The sequence below is a fragment of the Acipenser ruthenus genome, chromosome 14, assembly GCF_902713425.1.
Source record: "Acipenser ruthenus chromosome 14, fAciRut3.2 maternal haplotype, whole genome shotgun sequence".
NCBI classification, from domain to species: domain Eukaryota; kingdom Metazoa; phylum Chordata; class Actinopteri; order Acipenseriformes; family Acipenseridae; genus Acipenser; species Acipenser ruthenus.
The window spans coordinates 9,468,371-9,492,200 of record NC_081202.1 but is presented as its reverse complement, the minus strand read 5'-3'; the positions used below and the strand labels follow the sequence as shown (position 1 = coordinate 9,492,200).

Here is a 23,830-nt window from a genome sequence, read left to right as displayed (position 1 = left end):
TTCCCAGACTTGGAGTGTGTTACTACAATATAAAACTGTAAATGAGGTCATTCAAATAGCTCTCCATAGGAAATGTTAGCACTAAGAAAAAAAATAGGACTGGGCAGTACCACCATTTAAATAGCAGAAAGCAGTATTACAGTAAGATACATGCCCTGCCATAGCTGCAAATACAAAACAAGCATGTTGGTGACATCCATATCCTGCCACAACTATAAATACAAAATCAGTAATGTGAAAAAGTGGTTCAACATGCACTCTGCAAAAAGGCTACTTAAAAAGTTAATGACAAATAAAATGTTGATGCCTCTATATTCCTCCAGATTCTAACCAAGTTTCGAAATATATTGTAATTGACCCACACCAAGAGATTAACAAGGACTCTTTGCAAGATTAAAAACTACTGAAAGCACCAAACTGTCTACTTCAAAGGCACAAACATCTGTGTAGCCTGCAAAACCAACATTAACATCCAACACAGACAATAATGCACAAATATATATGGGTCCCGGTTGATAGACTTCCAGGTACACGACTGTGTACTGTAATTTCAAAATGCTGCATTGTTTAAAGAAGGACTTCACATAGGGTCATTATAGGGCTATAGGTCTGTATATGTGGGTAATATTGGCACCAGTAGAGATGAATGGACTAAGGTATGATTTTTTTTAAAACGGGTGACATAAACAGAACCGACAGACAATACAGCACAGCAAAAACTCAAAATGGTTCAGGTGATTTCATGAATGGTGTTTCTCCATGATGTGTCATGGACAGCAGGTATACTGTGAGCTCTGATTGGCTGGAAGATCCTCAGCAGTCTATAAGATACAGTATTTATAGGGGACCTGCCATAATACTGTCAATATGGTCATTTTGTGCAGTCTTGGATTTCTGGCTTTGTTTATATGATCGGTCGGGCAGTCTCTTCACATATAAATAGTGTCTGACACACAGGAGGCTGAGAAACAGAACACAGAGTTTATAATACAATACAGTGAGTGTATTCAACTAACATACATCAACAAATGCAACAAAGGATTGGATCTGAAAGCTGCCTACATGGGTTCCAAAGATTAAGATCAGTTTAAAATGTCTCCTGGTAAAATGTCTCCTTCCAATTCCCAATTTCAACGGGTATTTAGAAGGGATAAAGGAGGCCATTTGTGAATTCAATTCAGCTGCTTGGTAGGGGCACATTCTGACAATGAATGTAGAAGACACCCAACTTGGGGTGAAGATAAACAGATCCTGTGTGTCCAGTCCCCTAATAAAGGGTGTCTTGAGTTCTGGCATTAAAAGATGAGATCATTGTGGGTGGGGCTGGAACAGAGTGCTGGTGTGAGAATGTCTACAACATCATCAATGTAGCTTAACATGTTTACAGGATGTTACAACTGTAAATATTAATAATAACAAATATGTTTAATTAAGCAAATGCAGAATGCAGTTTAGAATCTGGTTCACACTTACTTATTATCCGCATGGAACTGACATCGAGTCGAACCCTATAGAAAAGTGTGTATCCCGCTGCAGGGTAGTCATTAGTGCACAAGCAATCTTGTCGTCTGCTTCCATTGAACGGACATTCATATGGATTTTGCAACCTAGAAAAAACATTTACATTCAGCTTTTACAATACTTAGTATTATCCATAACTTCAAAACACTCAATCAAAACTCCAAAGCAAAACTTGGTTTTACAGTCCCTGATTAGCAGTAATCCTGGACTACCCAGTGTAACCAGCTGAAAAGAAACGAAGCAATGTAGTTTCAGCTCGTGTCTTTTTTAGTGTTAAGGTTGCCATGTTTAGATTTTTTTATAAACATGTAAACCACCTGTAGTACACTAAATGTCACGTTTAAACGATGGACGGGGCCTTGTCAAGAATGAAAAAAAAAACTAATATCATTTGGATATTAAACATTACCTCACAAAAAATGCATTAGGGATAACATGATACAGACTTTTCTGCTACTTAATGTTACTTTATAGTTTATGTATTTTATTACTAGTAAATTAAATGGTGGCATTTACACATTTAAAAGGTGGCCGAGTAAGGGGGGAGGGGCTAATATAGTTGAAAATATATCACAGCTTGAGCGTGTAAAGTGAATTATGCTTTACAATTCAATCCGTAAGACATACCTGTATCCATATACTTCAGAGTAGTTGTCTGTCTGTCCACTGCGTAAGGTAACATACTCTTTTGCATACTCTGACTGCATTTCAGCACAGTAAATCTGGGGGGAAAAATAATGCATGCAAATGTTTTTTAAACTTTTTAAAAGAACTTAGGAAGGTTGTTACATTATAGCCTCGTATTGAAAATGTTGGAACAATAACATAGATTCCTTTTGCAAGCAGTAGTAGGAATATAAGTAAAGCGTGTTTCAAAGGGGAAGGTAAAAAAAAGACTGAAAATGACTTTCTGATGTAATACGGCGTAATGAAGCCCACACTAAGGCTGCAGTAGACTTCAAGGAATTGTAAAACAGAACGTTGCTGCTTTAAATATAATTACACTTGCTACTATACAAGATTTATTTTTTTGCCAAATTGATGATTATTATAGACATTTATTTTTGGAAGACTACAACAGGTTTTTTTTCGATCTTTCTTATTCAATTGAAGCAGAGAATGGATGAAATCGACCTTTATGCTTAAATAAAAAACCCAGACTTTTTATGCCATTGAGAAACATCTCATTTAGCAAAACCCCTTTCCAGTTGAAATAACGTTTCGTCACAGTGGAGCTAACTTGTAGCTACCTTGTCACATTTAAACGAATGAGAGCATTCTAGTGCTGCTTCAGTCAATGAGATCTGTCAGAACAGGATGAAATGACTGACAGTGAAACTACAGTAGACACGAGTTGACCGACAGCAACCCCAAGCCATTCAGAACGGAACGAGGCCGGGACAGACAGCAAGTATAAAAACTACACAAACTAGAGATGATTTCTAAATTATAATTTTGGTAAGAAAAAAATAGCAAGTGGTTTTACCGATGTTTATCCTATATACATTTATTTCAGTCGAAATTATAATTCAGTTTGACATTTAACAAGCTTTACCGATTAAACCTAAATATAATATACCAATATGAAAAACTTGTACTTTTGCATAACCTACCTGAATAATTTTTCCTTTAATCCTAAGCAAGTATTCACCATCTTTTGTAAGTCCTTGTTTAGTCTGCACATCACTGCAGCTTGTCGATAATTCACCTGTGCAGAAAATAAAATAATTACAATTATACAATCTTTTTTTTTTTTTTTTTATTCACCACTTTTTATGAATAATACCTGACCCTGCTGGCATTAATTTACTACTTTATTGACATTTCTTCCATTTCTATTACGACTTCTGTATCTGATATACCTGTATATGTTTATATACACCTACCTATAAACAAAACCCAGACACACTAACATACTACTCACACTCTTTATCCTGACAAGCAGCCTTGGATACTGGCTTCTCATTTGGACGACACAGTTCAGAATGTAAACCCTTGGAGGTCACGCACTCCACCTTTCTCTCCATCACACCGGCTCCACAGGTCATAGAACACTGCAATGTGCAAGTATTAAAACATCCTCTTTAAGCATTAAAATAAATGCACTGTTCAATGTCATTCATAACCTAAGTGAATACAGTTATACAAAACATAATACAAGCCTCCCTCTTCCCAGTCCTTTCAGCCCGTAACAGTGTGGTTAAAGAAGCCAACAACATTTAACAGTAATCGAGTTTCTGAATATGACTGTTAAAGCTTGAATAAGGCCTGATAGTTCAGGTGTGAGTCAAGCCTATACTGTAGCTGCACGGATTGCTTTTTGTAATTCAATAGAAACGTCAATTCAAAGAGAGAGGATACACACCTTACTCCACAAGCCTACTTTCCAGGATGCAGCAGAGGGACACTCCCCGAGGTTACATTTTTGGATGTCTGGAGGATGTGGCTTTGGGCAGTTGGCATGAGATACAGATTGGGAATCATAGGAATAATGATCTTGAATAGAGTGCACCTCAGAGCAGGAAATCATCCTTTGCTGGTATCCAGAGCCACAACTTTTTGAGCACTGTAAATACACAGCAGAAACAACGCTCTTCATTATCTGCTTTGTTGCATGTTTAACGGAAAGTACAAAAAAATAGTATTAATATTTGATATATACAGTACGATTATACTGGTGGCTATTTTGTTAACCACACGATCCTTGTCCTTGTGCCCCTTGAATGTATTTCCAAAACATTTTGTTTATATGCATTACCAGTTAAAGTTATTGCCATCCAAAGTGGCCAAGACACTATGTTAACCCTGTAGATATATTTACCTAACATTTCCTAACAGACGTTTGAGCAATTTGGTAACTTTCCATGTGTACTGGTTTCTTTCTGGACACAATACCTGGCATTTATATAAAACTATAGCACAGGTTTACAGACTTAAATAAGGACATTACAATTACACGTTTACTTCACATAACATTACTTAATCCTGTGCCACACACTGTTTAATCAGTTACTGTCTATTGAACCAGTATACCTGGTCGAAAAACAGCACACATATCAGTTGTGACTTGACAGCCCCCCCCCTCCCCCCCCCCCCCTCCCCGACTCGCACAGAGGGATTCAATTTCAACAGGATATTGACAGAGAGGGTTGTTGTCAAATTACTGGGCTTTCTCGATCCTCTCCATGTGCACTGACATTAAAACAAACCTCCTGTAGCCACACACGTTACACTACTCCATGTTCGAAGACCTATACTTAATGATAAACAGCCTTGAGAAGCATGCTTTAATGATCTAATCCAGTTCAGGACCTGATGCAATGGAACCCCAGAAAACTGGAAAGGTTCCTCAGTAAAAATAAATACTATATAAATGTACTTTATTTCCATGGCACAATACTGAATGTATATATTGTTGCAATCCATATCCATGGGTGTGTTTATTAAGCATGGGTATACAGGTATTCTTAGGCACACTCCTTTCCAGTATGTGAGGACTGTATTGGTGTCCGTGGTGATCAGCTACCATATTTATATATGGAAGGAGGATAACTGGGCACATATAGAAGGTGCATAATGAGCAGATATGGAGGGTGAACATTTGGAACCCCTTTTTTAAGCATTGACATTTATACCAGCTAGCATTTTCCATATTCTTTACTAACTTAAATATCATTTTGACTGTGTCCCTCATTATTGTGCAGATGGACTTTGCAAATCTCTACATTTAAACAGGCTGTTCCTTCATGTTGGTCTGCACCTGTTTTCTTTACAGGACAGGCAAATGGCACATAGTTACATATTTATTTTACACTCTATCCAGCACAAAGTTTATAAGAGAACCTAAAGAGTAAAAAATAAGAACAACTAACCAATGCTAAGAGATATTGGTGGTAGAAGACACATTTTAAACCTGAAAAGTAATTACACTTTTAAACTTGTCAAGAAAAGTTTATATGGTTTATAACGTATATGGGAAAACATAATAAATAAAAAGACCTGCAAGTAATTCATACCTGTGACCAATCTCCTGTAATCCATAAATATTCACAAGGTACTGTTTTGCATTTTTGTGAAGCGATAGGTTTGGACGAAGAGTTGCAACGGCTGTCATCTACAGACTTCTTGTCTTGATCAACACACACAATCTTTCGTGTCTTTATCCCTTCACCACAGGCAACAGGGCACTGAAAATAAACAGTACATTGAACATGCAGCTAGTAAATTAAATACCAGTACAGAAAAAGGGCTTTTCAAAAAAACTGGTGGTATTTATTTCATGCAAAAAGGTAGAATGTAGTTGCTAGTTAACTGGTACAGCACGTGTGTATTTAGAACAATGATGTCTCTTGGGAACTAATTAGGTTACACTGCAATTACACATGTAGTTATGTAGTTAGATGCTATGTACAGCCCATGAAATTGCATCCCTTAGACCCAGCTGTATCCCCTGCCCCTTTAAAATCACACTGAAGTATGGACAAAGTGGCCTTGGTTCTACCATATCAACATTTGTGTCCCCAGAGAACTGAAGGCAATATAGACATTGATAAAGGCTTCCCATTTTTCTTGCCAGATTTATTTTTTAGTATAACTACCTATCTGATGTTTCAGTGTTTAAAGTTATATATGGTTCACCAGTAGACAAAGCAATTGGTTGATATAAGCAGGCTTTGTAAAGTCATGTTATGGGCGTTATCTGGGCTACAGCATTATTTATAGTAAGTATTTATGTGGTTTAGGCAACAGTTTCAGGCAGGAAGCTAAGTCTGTCAGATAAACCCCAACAAAGGAAACTGGTTTAATGTATCAGATGCAAAAGTTCTGTTCCTATGCCATATCAAGCAATACGTACGCCTTGCCATTTATCTGCAATCCATTCATAGTGAAGACAGTCAGGAGCCCGGCATGGCTGTGTATGGGGGGGTTGGGTGAGGGGATCACACATCACTCCATCAACTCGACCTACACTTTTCAATCTGCAGAAGACTTCCCTTTGCTGAATCCCCACGCCACAGGTCACGGAGCACTGAAAAACATCCCAAGGTACAACTACCAGTTTAAATATTTGTATACTGGACATGGTTTCCTTAACAGATTTCCTTTAGAACCTATGGTGGGGTGTTATTAAATTCATGGATGAATTGCAAGTTCAGCAATATATGTCTGCAGATTTTAAACACACTCATGTTTGTCTTACTATACTACGACACATGCATACCATTTCACTGTAATTATAGTTTTGAACCTTTCCTAGTATCCAAGCCGTTGTCACTATTGGAACTTTCTTCAGTCATTTCAAAGGCTTTATATACAACACTGTACTTTTTTAAGTTTTTACTGTACATAGTATGCTTTATGGGTTAAGAAATCAGGCTTCTATAGAAACACCAATGTTGTGCTTGAGTGAAACCAGAGTGACAGGGCTTGGAGCAGTTCCGACACGCTTTTCTAATTTGTAGAGTACAGATAAACATACATAGACTTTGTGAGGTAAATCTTTCTCACCAGCATGTAGACAGCACTTTCAAGTGCTACAGAAATATAAAACAAAAATGTATTTCTTTTATGAATACAATTTTCATAACGGTTACTGTAGGATCAGAATCTTGATCTCTCTTTGAAGTTTTGTTGTGCCTTTGAATCTCCACCTGCATAAGGAAGAAGTGTTTTTGTACTGACATCGATAAATGGAGGGTTTTCTTTGACAACTTTTAAAACAAAGTTAAAACAAGAGAAACGCTGCAAGATCTACAGTCAGTCGAATGGAAATCTTAGCAAAAGAACATTTGACTTTTTCTTTGAACCCTTTCTGGTCTTTAACTTAAAACGATCAACACGATTGCACTCTGCACTACTGTGGTTGTTGAGACAAGAAAGCAGTCATGTTACACAATAAGATCCTGGGATCAAAGATTTTACTTCCTGCCCTTCCTATACTTTAAGAGTAAGTAGCTTCAAATTACATTTTGGTGCTAGCTGATCTAACCTAAGTTACATATGTAGAGTGAAAATGTATTGATAATCATATGAAGGAAAATGTGTTGGTGATTTTAAACCAGTTTGCCGGAGGTGACATTGGCATACGTAGAGTTGCTAAGGCAGTGACTCACTTGGCCTTAGGCTTAGAATTCTGAGTGATTAGGCATGTGCTAGAAAGTACAGGAAAGGAGACCTATGGTAAAGAATTCACCACAGTAACCTTGTAAAATAGAGTAGCTTGTGCTTGGTTACACTGGAGTGGATAAAGTGTTGAATAACTCATTTCTATTGCTGACAATTATAACAGAAACAAACTGTAGTCACGTAGGCTCTGAGTCTACTCAAGCATAAATACCAAGCATAGAGGCATACACAAACAGAGAAGCTCCTAATACCTCCAGATCATCTGTGTAGTCTGAGGCTGTCCCTCCAGGGGTTGAGGTGACTTAATCAATTGCATACCTCTGTTAATACTAGTGGCACGTATTGTATCTAACCAATAACTTTCAATGTAATGTTTGGTATTTGGAACTAATAAATGGCAAACGATTTGAAACATGGTCTGGTCTCATCCTTATAGCATAACAAATTAATGTCATGTTTACCTTAACTTTTAAACCTTACACATCTATGGCAGACACAATATTTGACTAAGTACAACAAGAACAACTCAATGATTACATCATAAAGAGTTAAGACACTAAACATAAGTATGAAAATGCAACTAAAGCTACTTAGAGTTCTGATCTCAGAGTATGTCTATTGCGATAAGCACATCAAATTATTACAGTGACTGATAGGGGTGTGCACTGCGTCTGGTATTTCACTTTAAGTAAGGGGTTATTCAGAATGTGAAAAAAAAGTGCACAGAATTTTGCATTACCATGCACATGTGGTCAAGTACCCAAATGAAAGTATGTAGCCACTACGTAATTGGATACATGACTACATATGCACAGTACAGGTGCAACTGCAGAGAAATAGTTATGACATTGCTATGGTAAATCAAATCCAGGTCCCATGAGAAAAAGACCCCAACTAAAAAAAAAATAATAATTCTATGATGTCTCTTTAGGTGAGTTCCACCCAATCTGCTACCAATTATTTCAGCCTCGAAGTGGTAAGGGAGAATGGCTCTAATCATGGGCCCACACATCGTCTAACTCAGAGGGTGGGGACACTGGCCTGTTTCAGCATTTCCTCTGAATCTGCTGTGGTGGAAGTTTAGTGGTAACTGCTACTTGGTCTGTAAGGTTTAAATAAGTGGTGAAAGCATGAAAACATTTCCTGCAAGACACGCTTTTTTCTTTGATACAGTGTAATGGAAGTGACATTTATTAAGCAGCCGAGATGTATTTACTGTCCATTAAATACAAATGACTACCTCTGACCGAAAGAGGATTTTAAAATTTTATATCAACTATAGACAGACTTGTTCCCCTTCCCTCTGCATTTGACAACTTTCTTTTTCATCTCTTCAATTTTCTAACTATCATTTTCAAATGTTCCATTAATCAGATCCATTGACACTGCATGCTCTTTCTTTCTCAGCACTTACTGAGGGAATATTCTTTTTCGCCAGATCTCATTTTGGAATGCTCTGTTAACAGTATAACCTGAGAATACCAATGTGAATCAAGTACACAACACGCAGAAATTCTATTTAAGTTTCTATACTCCAAGAATTACGGAAACCCCAGATTGCCATGGTGTGGGAAGGTGTTATGCAATGCTCACCGCCACTTAATCCTGACGTTACTTTATTGGTATTTTTTTTTTATTAAAACAATTGGTAGGGTTGACTGCCTCACTTCAAAGACAGTGGTAAATAAGTTCACTACACTTTCACAGATCTGGAGTTTGTTTGTCAGACTCAAGATTCTGCCAGTGATTTCCGATACCTGCAGTGCACTTGAAGTAAACCATGCATACCTCTTTCCATCTGTTGGCCTTCCAGCTAGGGCATCTGCGTGACCTACATGGCTTGTGATTGCGAGGCTTTGACAGCTGTTTGCAGTGTTCTTCCTCCACTTGGGCCTGATCTTTATCAGCACAGTAAACGTCCCGATGCTTGGTGCCTTTTCCACAGCTCACCGAACACTGGAAGAAAAGGAACACAGCGTGTTTAGGTTTACATCTGTTTTCACTCATTCAAATATTTTAATCTCTACCAGTAAGTGACAGCATCAGAGTGGTTTACACATAAGCAGTAGCCCAGTATATACATAGAAACTCAGACACTCAGGTTGGTCAATGTACTTCATCTCAATGCATCTGGGAACATTCCACTCACCTTTCATTACAACATAGGGAATCTGTTCAGACCCAGTTCTATAGGCGAATACATTTTGTAACCGGTTGACAACACTATGTAACACAGTTTTTGTTCCTGGGTAGTAAGTGTTATTTCCTAATTGCTTATGCCTCAAAAGTATAGAAAATGGCTATTATTCCCCACAAACTTTGCTTTTGTGACCAGGACAGTGATATTTTGAAATTCACCTATTTCCAATGAGAAAACGGGCAAATTTGTGTCTTTTCGTTCACATAAAGTCAGAAAAAAACAACATATGAATCCAAATTAACATGTATTTATACTAAAGTAATACAAAAATGACTACAAAAGATTTAGAAGTGAGTACTTTTTCGAGATTTACGATTATACTGTAAATCACTTTTATGAATCAGCCCCCAAATGTAGTCTCCCATCATGTTCATATGCATCAAGGGCTAAAGCGCACAGAGACATTGCCCCCACAAATCACGTCTCAGTTGCATGTTTATGCCATTGCGTGTTTTATAAATCCCATCCAAGAATTCAGAACCCTCAGTGCCTGTTTTACGGTCCTTTTATAAATCTGGATGCACCAAGGCGCTATGCGCCGAGTACCGTGCGCACTGAGTGCACTAAGCACCGAGCACTGAGTGCACCGAAGGCACCTAGGCGCTATGCGCCAAGTACTGTGCGCACTGAGTGCACGAAGCACCTAGCACACCGCGTGCACCGAGCATACTCTACAGCAGGTCTACTCTACAGTGGGTCTGGAAAAATACAGCCCGTGGAGGACAAGGCCTCAGTCAACAGTAAATATTATATATATATATATATATATATATATATATATATATATATATATGTATATATATATATATATATATATATATATATATATTAAAACTGCCACTTGGCAGCCAGCTGAGTCGCTCGACGGCAGGGATAAGGCAGAGCCTAGCCCCGGTGGAGGATGTGCTCCCACATGAGTGAAAGGCTGTAAAAGATGACAACACCCACTCCATTAAATCAAAACTGCACAGGCAGTCGAGTCACGTACCACAGATAGGAAAGCAGCAGCCTGCAACGCAACCGCGCGCAGGTTGCTGAAGGAAGAAAGAAAGAAAGAAAGAAAGAAAGAAAGAAAGAAAAAGGCTAAATCAGGAGTCACTGATTCCATGAAAGCGGCAAGCCAGTTTTTAGCCTGAAAGGCAAGGGAACTGCTGTAGACTCAAACCTCTTTTTCATAATACACTCAGATACCAACACAGAGTCTTACCTTACCGTCTTGAGCGGCAAAAAGAGAAATGGCTTCCTCAGTATGACGGTTTTAATCCCTCGGTAGGCGGGACCGAGGGCGTCATTCCAGGGCCTATCGGCAGCTCTGGTATAAAGAGCTCATAAAATACCTACCAATAGGCAGGCATATCCCATACGTAATGTTGTTGGTGGTCATCTTCGAATTGAAAGGGAACCAAATTACTGTATGCATTCCTACAAGTGACATTGTTTTGTTAAATAATATTTTCCAGTCCAGCCGATTAATATAATATTGCACTGTTTGCTCAGCCTGATTACATAATGTAACAATCTTGTGTATAGTTATCTTTGTTTAAGTCACTTAACATATTTCAATGAACAAGTACAGCATCTGTATGATTTGGAAATTCAGAGGCTGTACTTGTTCATTTGCAAGTGTACATTTTAAATCAAAATCAAGCCACTGACAATTTGACATCTCCTTGTTAACCACTGTTGTTCACTTTTAGGTTTTATAAAGCTTGAAAACAGATGCAGTACACAAGCCCTTCAGTTCGTCCAGTGTAAGTATTTTCAATAAAGGACTTGGATGCATTTGACACACTGTATATATTTCATAAACATTGTAATTACGGAGGCATTTTAAACACAGGGCTGCAGGTCAACAGACTGGGGACATCAAAGCAATCCATAGATAACGTCTGGTCTTAAAAAAACCTTCAAAACTGGTAAATGATCACACCGTGAACACTCCTGTCATTTAAGCACAGACAGAACTGAAAAGGAACAAGAGTAAAAAAAAACAGCTCTTCCTTGTCAAACTCTTTTCTTTTAACAGGCTCTAAACCATACCTCCTGGGCGACGTCACTCGGTTACATGCGCTGCCAACAGTGGGATAAGATATGGTATGAAAGCTTGCTCCTCCTTCTCCCAAAAGCACTCATCTGAAAGCCATTAGTTAATCAAAGATGTTAATCCCTAGAGCAGAGAACAGCCACTGCAAACGGGGCTCCAAGGACAACTCCATTTTCAAGAGGAGGCTTGACCATCAGCTTGGTGTCTGGGAAAAAGTTTCAGCAGACAAACGGCAAGCAAGGTAAGCCTGCAATACAGTTCTGACTACTAACAAGCCAAACACGTTCCAGTGAGCAGATATGAAAGATAACATAAACAACAGACATGGTATGCTAACATCTTATAGTTATTATCTAGTATTTTCAATTTTACATATTTTTTGTTACATATGTTGTGTAAGTACAGAAAGTATACGAGAGCTAGACTATGCAAGGTCAAGGTATACTCAAATCTGATTTGTTGTTAACTGAGTTTGATTTTAAAGGGGTCTGTGCATTTTCTGAAACACGACAGTAATAAGCTGTGTGTGGGAACTGTTGTATACATCATACATGCTTGGTTTTCCATTGCTAATTAAAAATCAAAGAGGCGGCAGTACGGTTTATATTTATGGTACAGTTAGCTAGATTACCTAAACATTAATAATAGCAGGCACATAAGACAGGAAGAAAAGCTAATGGACATTAAAGCTATTTTAAAAAATGCAACCCTAGTAAAACTAATCAAATTAATCCAATATGGATCGTGGGAGAGAATCTGCTATTGTGATTGACATTTTAAACTTGACCTAAAAATCAAGTGTGAAATAATTAGCTTTAAAGAAATCTGGCAACACAATACTTTGCCAAAAGGATGCCAAAAATAAGAAGAACATACTGTACAGTATATTCATTTAAATAACCAAATATCGAAATTTACCAAACACAGCTTGTAAAATATGAATCTGGAAATGTGTAATAACATTGGGGAATTGTATATTTTAGCACCAACAAATTGAGACAGTATAAGATACCAAAATAAGCACTGGAAAGTTAACAGTTATCTTTGCGGAAAGCCTAACGCTATGTAGACTGTTATCTTGACAGATTCAAGGAAGTGAGATAAGGAAGTTTAAGGAAGAGAGATTCAAATTAAACTAGGCTCTCCTTCTGGATTGGTATCTTGACAGATTCAAGGAAGCAAGATAAGGAAGTTTAAGGAAGAGATTCAAATTAAACTAGGCTTTCCTTCTTGCATATTCTACATCCTCACACCTCCAAAAATAAAAAAAAAAGATCCATGCCAACTTGGAACCAGAAATTCAGGATTGCTTATGCATGCCTAATGCATTGCTTCCAAGACAATAAACTACAGTAAAGTAGTTAACAATCATTCTGATTGTTCTGGATCAGTGGTTAAAGGCACTGCTTACATGGCACTAGTCATTTCCATCCCTGTTTGGCAAGGTGCGCTCCTAGCAGAACTCCATGATACCCATGTACAACTGCCATCTTGATTGGGAAACCCCCATGAAGCCTTATGGGTTCACCTTGGCTAATGTCTATAAGCAAGACAACCTCACCAACAACCCAGGAAATGAATGTATACCAGGACACTGCAGTTTAACCTTTGGATCTCTAGCATCACAATTTAAAAATCTGCACCCCCTGAAAACAAGTACAACAAAAGGGGGAAGGTTTTAATGTTGCTAAGGCTAATTAAACGTACTCAAATAAAATTGAATGCCTCGGTTAGTACTCTATTAAGGGATTTGGAACAATTTAGAAGACCTTGAACTGTCTGTATAATCCTTGCCTTGACACATCCAAACTGTTATAGCTTCGGGATCTGGCACAGACAGAAAGTGTTAAAAATATACAAGGATTGGGTGTGGGTAAGCCATTATTATTTTGCAGTATGATGGAATATTTTGTTCTCTGAGAGATAAGATTCAACATGGTATTGCTGGCAGTGTATGTACCTAGTGGGCAGCTTTCAGCTAAACAGAAGCAGACCCTGCTTCTCACCCAGGTAAGAAATCTAGAAAACGTACAACTGTATCACGTTTTAAACTATCTACCTGGGTGCAGCTGACCCAATACAACACATCTGACTGCATTAGATTTTAAGTACAGCCAAGGCATTTTCAAATGTTCACACAGAAGATAATACCATGGTAGGCTATGGTAAATGCACAGTATAACCATGGGAAATGCAGGGGAAAACTGCACAATTATCATGCAGAAATACCATGGTAAACTTTTATAAGGGTAGCCACTGATCAAATCCCTGTCTAGTATTAGTAAATTAAAGTCACAGGTTCCAAACCACAAAACCACCATTGTTGTTAATCCCTGAGTAGTGTCATTGTATGCTGGCAAGTAGGGAAGCTCACAAGTCCCTCTTATTGTGCTAATAATATTTTGTTTTTTCACTCGCTTTTTTGTATTAATTCAGTATATGAAAACATTAAAAATACAATGCCGATATAAACAGATTTATCCTGGTACTTTTGCCAAAATATACCTCGGACATTTGTGTGAGTTTGAACTATAACACATACAGGATAAATTATAAAACGCAAGCAAAGAACCAAAGTCTTGAACAGAATAAAGGGGGGGGGGGGGGGGCGTAGTTGATTAATATTTCTAGTGCTAATAAGGGGTACATAATTGGATTTCAAAACCTTGATTGGCACAGCTTTAAAAAAACACATTTCTGATTAGGCAGCATTCATCATATTCCAGCTGTAGGAATGGTAGTTCTTGTAGAAGGGAACGGGGTGGGAAGAATCAAACTTGAAAATTGACATGCCCGGCTTTATATCCACTCCACGCTCTTTACCCTTTCTAATTCCTTGTTGACGAGTTCCAAATCTATCAGTGTGTCCCTCAATGGGAAGCCACAAATTGGTAAAGCTCCACTGGATTTGAAATGTATTTATATAACTCGGTGGAAAACAAGCACTAAAAACTTAACTTGCAACTTAACAGATGCTGCTCAGGGTTCCAAAAGCATTGCTGTATTTAGAAAATGCAAGTATGAAAAAAGGCCAACGTAATCTTCATGCTAGCAGCAACTGTTTTTTTATTTTAATCTGCTAGAAAGTTCTGACTTGTTTTTCTATCAATAAATAATCAAAAAGTCAAAGGTCTTTGTTTACTATCCAGTATACACAGTTCAGCATTCTAAGTTCAAGCAAGGTTCATTTCTGTTTAAAATGCAGGCTGACAACTGTTAAACAGCATGGAAAAAATGAGTGTACTTCTTCTTTCATCCATGTTGCGTGTTCTCATGTTTAGTACTGCTGTTTTCTAAACCACTTGTCATTACACAGGACGCATTACTAGACCAGAACATTTTGAACAAGTCCATAAATGTATCTGCCAAACCTCACGATTCTTAACTGTCACTCTACATTTCTAGACCATGTTGTCTCTCCTTTGGTTACATGAACAGGAAACTTCAAAGAGACACATAATGGTAATAATAAAAGTTAAAAAAATAATTTAAAAATAAAATCCACGTTTCAGGTGTGTACTCTTAATTTTTACTTTTGCATAATTTCCTAAACAAGAAACAGTGGGGGTTATGAAAACGCAATCTCACACTGCCTACAGCCACTTTATTTAAAACTGTTGGCACATGCCCCTATTGTTGACAACTGGAAATATCCGGTGCCATCTTGTTTTGCACATTTTGACTATCATGAAATGGCTTCTCCTCTCGTCTGGAGCCAAAATAGAGCCGAAGTAGACCAACCAAGGCTTAAAATGCAATAAATAATGACATCATTATTTAATAGCTAAAGTCGAATAGAAACTAAAAAGTAAAAAATGACCTTATTTACATTTTTCAACCCAAAAGTCAAAAAACACAACAACAACAACAACAACAACAACAACAGACTAGTTGATGGGTGCTTTGCATTGGTAATGTTTCTTTGATATACAACTATACTAAGTGTTATACTTTTTGTCTGTAGGGCTGAACCGATAGCCTTTAAATTGATAGCCATGTTTCTCCGTAGGGGGCTACACAGTTTATTTAGTTTTTGTTTCATGCCTAGTGGTGGTGCCATGCAAAGGTCACTGTCTGCATTAAATCTAAACATTTTACATGCATGGGAACTTGCTGCGTTCTCCTATCAAGTTTTTACAGGTTTCTTTTGAATTAAAATGGAATGTGGTACATTTTCATACACCTTATGCAACTTTAAATAAAAAATATAAAAAGAAGCCTAGCCTCTGATGCACACAAAGCCTTTGTCTACTTTATCAAACTGTCGAGCAAAATATTTAGTTGACACATTAGTGTGAAACAAATTATCACATAGTTGAGGCAAAACAAGAATCCACTGGCTGAGGAGAAGATTAGATATACTTTTTTTGTTACCGTTTGTTAAAACATTTTCTCGTGTGAACAAGGCCTTTCTTTAGGCTATAGTTTATGTATAATATTCAGAGTCTAAGGTTGTTACACTGCATTCAAACTGAATTAATTTCTAAAAATCGCAGTTGGCTCCGGGTTTTAGATCATGACCAATATAATTATGTTTGTTAAAAACATCATAACTATAAAATATGTATTGCTGACAACTTTATCTAGTACAAACAACTTTATCCAGTACAGTATTTTCTGTGCATCTGTGCTCTGGAAATTATGTTTTTTTTTTTACAGGTAATGAAGTGGTCTCAAAGAAACATTTTCCATTCACCAGCATGAGGATGTTTTTTTTTTCTTATTTAGACCACACACACTGCAGCTGTTGTACAGAAAGATCAAAGACAGTACTGTAGATCTAGACAAACGGGAAGGAGAGTGAACAAAATAATAAAGAAAATAATAATACCTTTGCAGTTTCATATTTAATTGTTATTGGCCAAGGTTAGATTAACTATTTCCACTTTTTCATTAACCTACCAAAAACTGGTAAGTATTTGGGGATAAATCAGTAGAAGAGGATACACTTCAATGCGATAACCAGTTGCATATAAACTTCTAAAGCCACATACAAGATGTAAGTAACCAAATATTAACTCAACAATTTCTGTAAATATAAAAGACAGTGATACTTGGTATGGAATGATATGCTGTAATTCATTCTAAGCAGGCATATATAGTATTCACAACTAGACTGGATAGACAGCGTGTCATATTCACAAACATTTACCACAGCACTTTAACAGTAAAAACAACTGTTAATTCAACAGGACATTCATTTGCTTGTTCGTTCGTTCTAATATTTGTATATATTATTTGTTTATTACAATACTTCTCATATTTTTTTCAATGCCCTGCCTGTCATGCTACTGCATTCCATATTGTTATATTAGATCAGTAACTCTCCATGATACCAGGCAAAATGTTTAAGACAACACAGGTGAATGGCAATTCCACCCTGACCAAGCACATGTATAACTTTTTTTTAAGGTAAGTTAACTGGATTTAGTGGTCTTACACAACAGTGTAAACTGAGGCCAGCATATGGAGTGGATCATGAAACACTAGCCCAATGATGTCATGGCCATGTGACCTTCAAGTGATTAAACGTGTTGAAGCTTTACTCAAATGGCCATAGGCACAATTGCGCTTCAGGTATATGTATCTATATATTTTTTTTCTGATTTAACAAATGCATCACATGTCTGGGAACAGTTTGAGTTGTTGAAATTTCAGTCTTTCACAGCATGCATTGGTTTCTTGAGATTAAACTACAGGCTGCCATATATTTACAGCACTCATTGGAGCTCCATTTCCTATTTTTTTTTTACTTTTTCACATTCAATAAAAAAAATGATTATGTTCATGAAAGGAAAGCAACTTTTTTTTTTTTTTTTAATGCTGGCTGTTACCACCTTAAGGACATTTTAACAAAAAATTATGACAAAAAAAAATCACCAACTACGGTATTCATGACAAGATTTAAATGATTTTAAAATATCTGACAGGTTCTTGGTAATTTACATTTTCTTGGTAATTTAACTGAAACACCAAAAAAGGTTGTGCCAGGGGACTTGAACTTTACACATTATTCCTTCTCTACAAAGTCTGCAACACGAACTCCTATGTAAACCATATGACTAATACAATTGCTAGCCACATTTGCAAACATTTTCAGGCCTGCAGCTTCTCATAATGAAAACATGTCACACTAGAATTTCCAAACACTGATTGCTTTGTTCCCATCTGAGCTTTTTGCAGGACCATTGATTTGTGATCTTTATGCAAATTGAACATAATGTCGTTTAAAAAAAAACAAAAAAACAGCAGGTTTGTTACATGCACAGTAATCCTTAGTATTTATAGATGCAAATATTCAACATGAATCAGCACTCAATTATACTTAATGATGCCTCTCTAAAACTAGCTGTCATTTCAAGGAGTGGGATTTTTGTTTCTATGTAGCAGATGGTACATATCTACAGCAGACCCACAATTGTTAAGTAACATTAAGTAGCCTTATATATAATAGAATGCAATTCATGAATACTGCATAGGTTGGTTTCACATTTATTTGTCTTCTAATTACTCAAGAAAGGCCATTTATACCACTAGCTTCTGTGACAGCTGTTAAAACCGATCTACTGTACACCACCAATTATTGCTTCATTTGATCTTTTTCACTCACTGTGCAAGTTTGAAACAGTCACTAAGATGTGTCACATATATAGCCAAACAACTCAGCTTGATCTACAATACTCTATCAAACGTTCCAGACAGTGTACAGTAAGTAGATCACGTCAACACAATACACAACCTAACCTGACAAGTGATTTAAAAAAAAAAAAACACACAACCTCAGACCACCAACATAATTCCTGTTTCTAGAGGGAAATAAAACCCTGTAATAGAAACAGACGTTTTATAGTTCAGTGTTTCAGACTTAATTTATTCCCAGTAATGTTCTACAGTAATGGTACAGAAAGCATGTACCAGTGCACATTCAAGCACCATATAAAACCATAATAAACACCCCAGCTGCAGTTGATAGACAGGGAGAACATTAGTCAAGAAACAAAACCATGAAAATAAAATGACTTTATAAAAACAACTCCTGCTTTATAGTTTTTCAACTATAGCAACACCAGAAGCACTTTATTTCAGAAGACTGAGATTGCATGGCCTATTATGCATAAGGGCCTGTAACCATTGACATACCAACTCCAACAACGAGTTAAGGGTTAAGAGTTTGGGGCATACAGGTTACCAACAATGCTGGTGGATCAATCTGAATACAAAAAGCACACATCCAGGGGTTGCCACTGGGGTCTTTCAGAGCAGGGGAATACAGCATAGGTTTGTTGGGAAACTGAAATATATAAATATATATAAAATCAGGCAGACTTCTGGAAAGTACAACGAGAAGTCTTACTGTAACTCAGCAAGAGCAACTCAGTACTTCCCCCCTCTGCCCTCCTGGGCCTCTCTCAAGCAAAATCTGACAATAGTTCCGTATTGTGTGTGTGTGTGTGTGTGTGTGTGTGTGTGTGTGAAGGCTTTGTGATGTGGCCAATGCCCAAAAACTAGGATGAGACCACCAAACTAATTTCATTTGTGACCTGAGACAGCACCTATGCCTCCAGAGGGGAAAGCGATTTGAGCCAAGTGAAACAACAAGGCAAATCTGCATCACCTACAGCTGAACCAAACATTGTGCACCCATCAGGACTGTGTTCATCAATCAACATAAAAACATTGGATCCTCAGATTTCACCCCTGGAACATTTAGGTACATGTATATAGTGGTTTATACGAATGTAAAGTCAACAGATAACCAGAAAGGAAAGCACAAGAGACAGCTGCATCATTAAAACAAAACAAAACAAATTAAAAAGCAAAAGGTAAGTGCAACACACCTATACTATGAATTGAAAATGATTTAATGACACTACATGTCAAGTCATGAAACTGCAACAATACACAAAAGAGAATACTATTGCCAATGGCTGGGGGATATAAAATGTACTTAATAAAAAAAGAAATAATTCACAATAGGAACCAAAATAAAAACAGTTCTTTCTGTGCCAATACATGTTGACAGTTTTTCATTTTCTGTTGCTGGGAATATTAAAATATACCAGCATTGATTAATAGCAATTATGTCTGTAGTAAAAGCAATCGTTTCTCAGTCACTTGCCAAGTAAATACAAGTGAAGGTATATGAGGCTTATTAATAAATGATCATCAGATCAGTTCTATGTTACAATTTCAACCTCTTCTGGGTATGCCTGTTCAATTAGCTTAAATAAAAACGATAACAATTAAAAACACATAACTAGTTTGGTCTCCTTTATTTACAAATGGACCATTAAGTAGTTTTATTTAATTTTATTAATTTTACTTTATTTTTAAAAGGTAACCCCAGAGATCACATTTGTATAGTGCAGTGTATAGTCAAAATTATATATATTTTAGTTTATTATCTATTAATAACTTGCTTACATGTTAACACATGGTGCTCATTTTGTTCTTAATGTTTATTTATATGGTATCCTATTCATGAACTTATACAAAAAGTTGAAACTGTTCAGTAAACATCAGACCCCTACTTAGGCATTATCAGATGTTGATCATATCTGTGAAATGGGGTTATAATTTGTTTAGAGGTTACTGTAGCAATATTACGCAAATTAGTTTATGGGTTCATATATTTTAATGAATTTATAAACAAAATAGACAACATTTGTTGATGTGTTGGTAAGCTTGCTGGTAACAGTTAATAAACTAAAAAAGCTTGATAATGATATTATTAATATTATTAACCCATGTATATTGATGGGTCAAGCCCTAAAATGATTTCTTTTTTGCTGATAGTTCATGAATAAATTGATATCAAATTGTATAATTAAAAAAATAATAATTATTATGTAGATTCAACATAAAAAGAATGTGTGAAAGACAACAGCTTTTGTCAACTGGACTTTGAGTTTGCTACAGCATTACTTCAGAGTTATAGATGAATTAACTACAATAAAGCATTGCAAGACTACAACATAACAGCAGCTATGCCAAATCAGTTTAAATATGAGCCTTCACAGTGTAGGCTGCCAGAGAGGTGATACTAATTAACTGGCAATTATTAAAGGGGTGAATGATGAAGTCAATACAGGGGCCCCCTTACAGCCCTCAGACTTAAGTATTTCACGTGATACTGTTTCTCTTCCAAATTCAGATTTTTTTTTTTTTTAATTGGTCTCTGCATAGATAATTATATAACCAGCCTTGGCCTTCCCCAACGGAACTGCTGTAAGCCTTTACAGGCTCATATTAGTTTTGCATGCAAACAATTATTTTTATATAACAATAACGTTAAAGTTATTGACGGGAAAGAAGCCAGTGGAAGGGCAGGACAAAGACATGCTTACACAGTTTTTTCAGCAGTTGTGACACACCTGAAACACTTTAGATTAAACTATACTTATAGGGAATTAGGTGCTACATTGGCAACACACACTAAAGTATTGACAACACCACAATGAGCCTTCTCAACACAGCAGTGGAGAGATGTATTATGTGAGGTTTAAACAGAAGGCGGGTAGTTCATACTCCAGTCATATCCAATCATTGGACTCTATTTACCAGCTGCATATGCCATTTTGTGCCAAAATGGCATGTGGTTCGCTTATACTGGCCACTGAGAACTAGGCATTGATAGTACATTAAAAACAACACAAATTATATATCCTTTATGTGTCTTTTAATATTTTACAGTTTGAAAAAGGTATTTTAAAAACATATATGTATTTATTTCACTTAATAAATATATAAAACCACTGGAAAAGGTGAAAATAAATACATTTTACACAAGTTTCTTTCAAACTAAGCAGCGTTTCCACAATTTTCACTGAGCATCTTCAGGACTACAGCTGATTCATGGTGGCTGAAAGCAGACTGGGCACAAGGATCTCCAGGGCTTCACAGAACACAGAACACATTAGATGTACAGTGAGTAACAAAACAGAACCACCACAGTAAACATGCACCAACATGGACTGAACAAATAGGCGTGGTATTTGACAAAGAGAAGACAGAACTGAGACAAAAAAACAAATGAGACTTATAGCATTCAGCTTATGTAAAAGCAGACTGCTTTTTTGTAAAACTCATCTGCTAATCTTTATCATTGAAAACAAGTTAAAACTTTTATTTGGGAAAACGTGTTCCCACTAATCCCTAAAAAACTAAATGTAAGAGAAATCTGTGAGACTGAGAGAAAATATACTGGTAAACCCCCCCCCCCTTTTTTTTTTTTTTTTTTTTTTTAAAAGACACTGCAACAAATTCATATCATCTTTAAAAGAGGTATTTACGTGTTTGGGTTCACCAAGCAGCATTGTAATGAGGCAGCCGGCTCTTTAAACCTGGTGCTTGTAGTTTACACTCAATATTAAGACATTAATGTGATTCACAGAAACATTAAAAACTACACTGTCATTCCACCATCATGATGCCTAGATTCATTCACAACCCAAGCTCCATTGCTAATCACATGTCTGTTTATTTTACTGGTAAAGTCAATTTTAAGCAACAACATAGGTCATCAGGTTGAATATTTTTATTTCTGTTAAACATTTGAAATGTTTGCTGTGAATCATTAAAACAGACCTCACTGGTAGCAGTGCATTACTGTCGAATCTTGAATGCTACATAATCCTAAACCATGACCATGCTGTCTTAAACCAGTATAAAGGGCTGGATTATAAAGGGGGAGCACTGCAGGTGGTACATTTAGCTGTATCCTGGTTTTTGAAGATATTTTATGGGTACCAAACTATGAACAGCACATACAAAACAATAGAAGAGTACAAACACCGCTCAACAGAACATTAAAAAGGGGCCTGCTTCGCACGAATGTGGCACCTATACTACCTACTACCATTTTCGAACCTTGAAAATGTATTTCACGTATAAAATCAAGATTTTACGGCAGTTAGTTCGACTGCTAAATATGTTGCATTTGGTCCTTATATTTCACATTAAAAAGCTTAATTAGTACTGTTCAGTTCTGTCCGTGCTGGTCATCGTTTATGTTTGAGTAGTGAAAACGTTTGCGTGAATGGCAGTGCCTCGCACTGGAAATACCGGAAACTTCTTGTCAGATACCTCATATGCTCTATTGCTTTTGCTAAAATAATATTTTATATCAATGCTATGTAAGGGTTCCACCTGTAATTCTTCTTGAATGATTTAAATGTATTCAAGTTTAGAGATAATAAACCATTATCTATGTATACTTACTAAACAATTAGATTATTTCTGTATAAACCTAACTTTCCCAGCACCACATTTTCAAGAAACTAAATTCGCTGTAGACACACAACTTATTTACAGATCACCTTTCAATATACATGTTAATTAAAAGGAAAACAACAGCACCACTAATCATATTAGAGTTTAATTAAAGCTAAAACAGTAAACTCATTATTATAAGCTGTGTGGGTTGTATATTCTGGTTTCTGAAAAGAATCACACATTCTATTTACGGAATTATTTTGTTTGCTATAATTACTTTAAGCAGCCAGACCCTCTCCTTGCCCCAAACTGCATGAGATGCCATCTCTTCTGCAATATGAAACACTGTATGCACATCATATAAACTAATATAACAGATACCACCTTGCAAACGCAAAGCGAAAAATCTGAAGATCATACTTGGAAATGGCTATTAAACATTAAAAAGTGTTGCTGTGCAAATGTTCTATGCAGAGGTGTTCTATGTACATTTTAATAAATCCACTGCGATTGGTTGATTTCTTATACACATTTTTTTTTTTTTTTTTTTTTTTTTTTTTTAAACAGGACTACAAAAGGCCCAGCAAACAAAACTGTTTATTTCAGGACAAGTGCTATCATATGCTGGAACTCACACAACCAATTATAAAGTACTGCAGGTAAGGAATTGCTTATAGATTTTCTTAGCTTTAGAAACAGCTCCTCACATTTAGCCTCAGAGCGTT

General features: G+C 36.6%; 1 protein-coding gene across 2 annotated transcripts in view; it reads right to left on the bottom strand.

Moving 5' to 3' along the window:
- LOC117419906 (A disintegrin and metalloproteinase with thrombospondin motifs 20-like) overlaps positions 1-23,830 on the bottom strand; it is a 93,900-nt gene that overhangs the window by 5,465 nt on the left and 64,605 nt on the right. For both annotated transcript variants that reach the window (XM_058985752.1, XM_034033269.3), the window contains 8 exons: positions 9,436-9,603; positions 6,377-6,550; positions 5,538-5,708; positions 3,887-4,087; positions 3,446-3,575; positions 3,135-3,229; positions 2,149-2,243; positions 1,474-1,607 (listed from right to left, as the gene is read on the bottom strand). In XM_058985752.1, the coding sequence (XP_058841735.1) occupies positions 1,474-1,607; positions 2,149-2,243; positions 3,135-3,229; positions 3,446-3,575; positions 3,887-4,087; positions 5,538-5,708; positions 6,377-6,550; positions 9,436-9,603 (1,168 nt within the window). The remainder of the gene's footprint in view (positions 1-1,473; positions 1,608-2,148; positions 2,244-3,134; positions 3,230-3,445; positions 3,576-3,886; positions 4,088-5,537; positions 5,709-6,376; positions 6,551-9,435; positions 9,604-23,830) is intronic.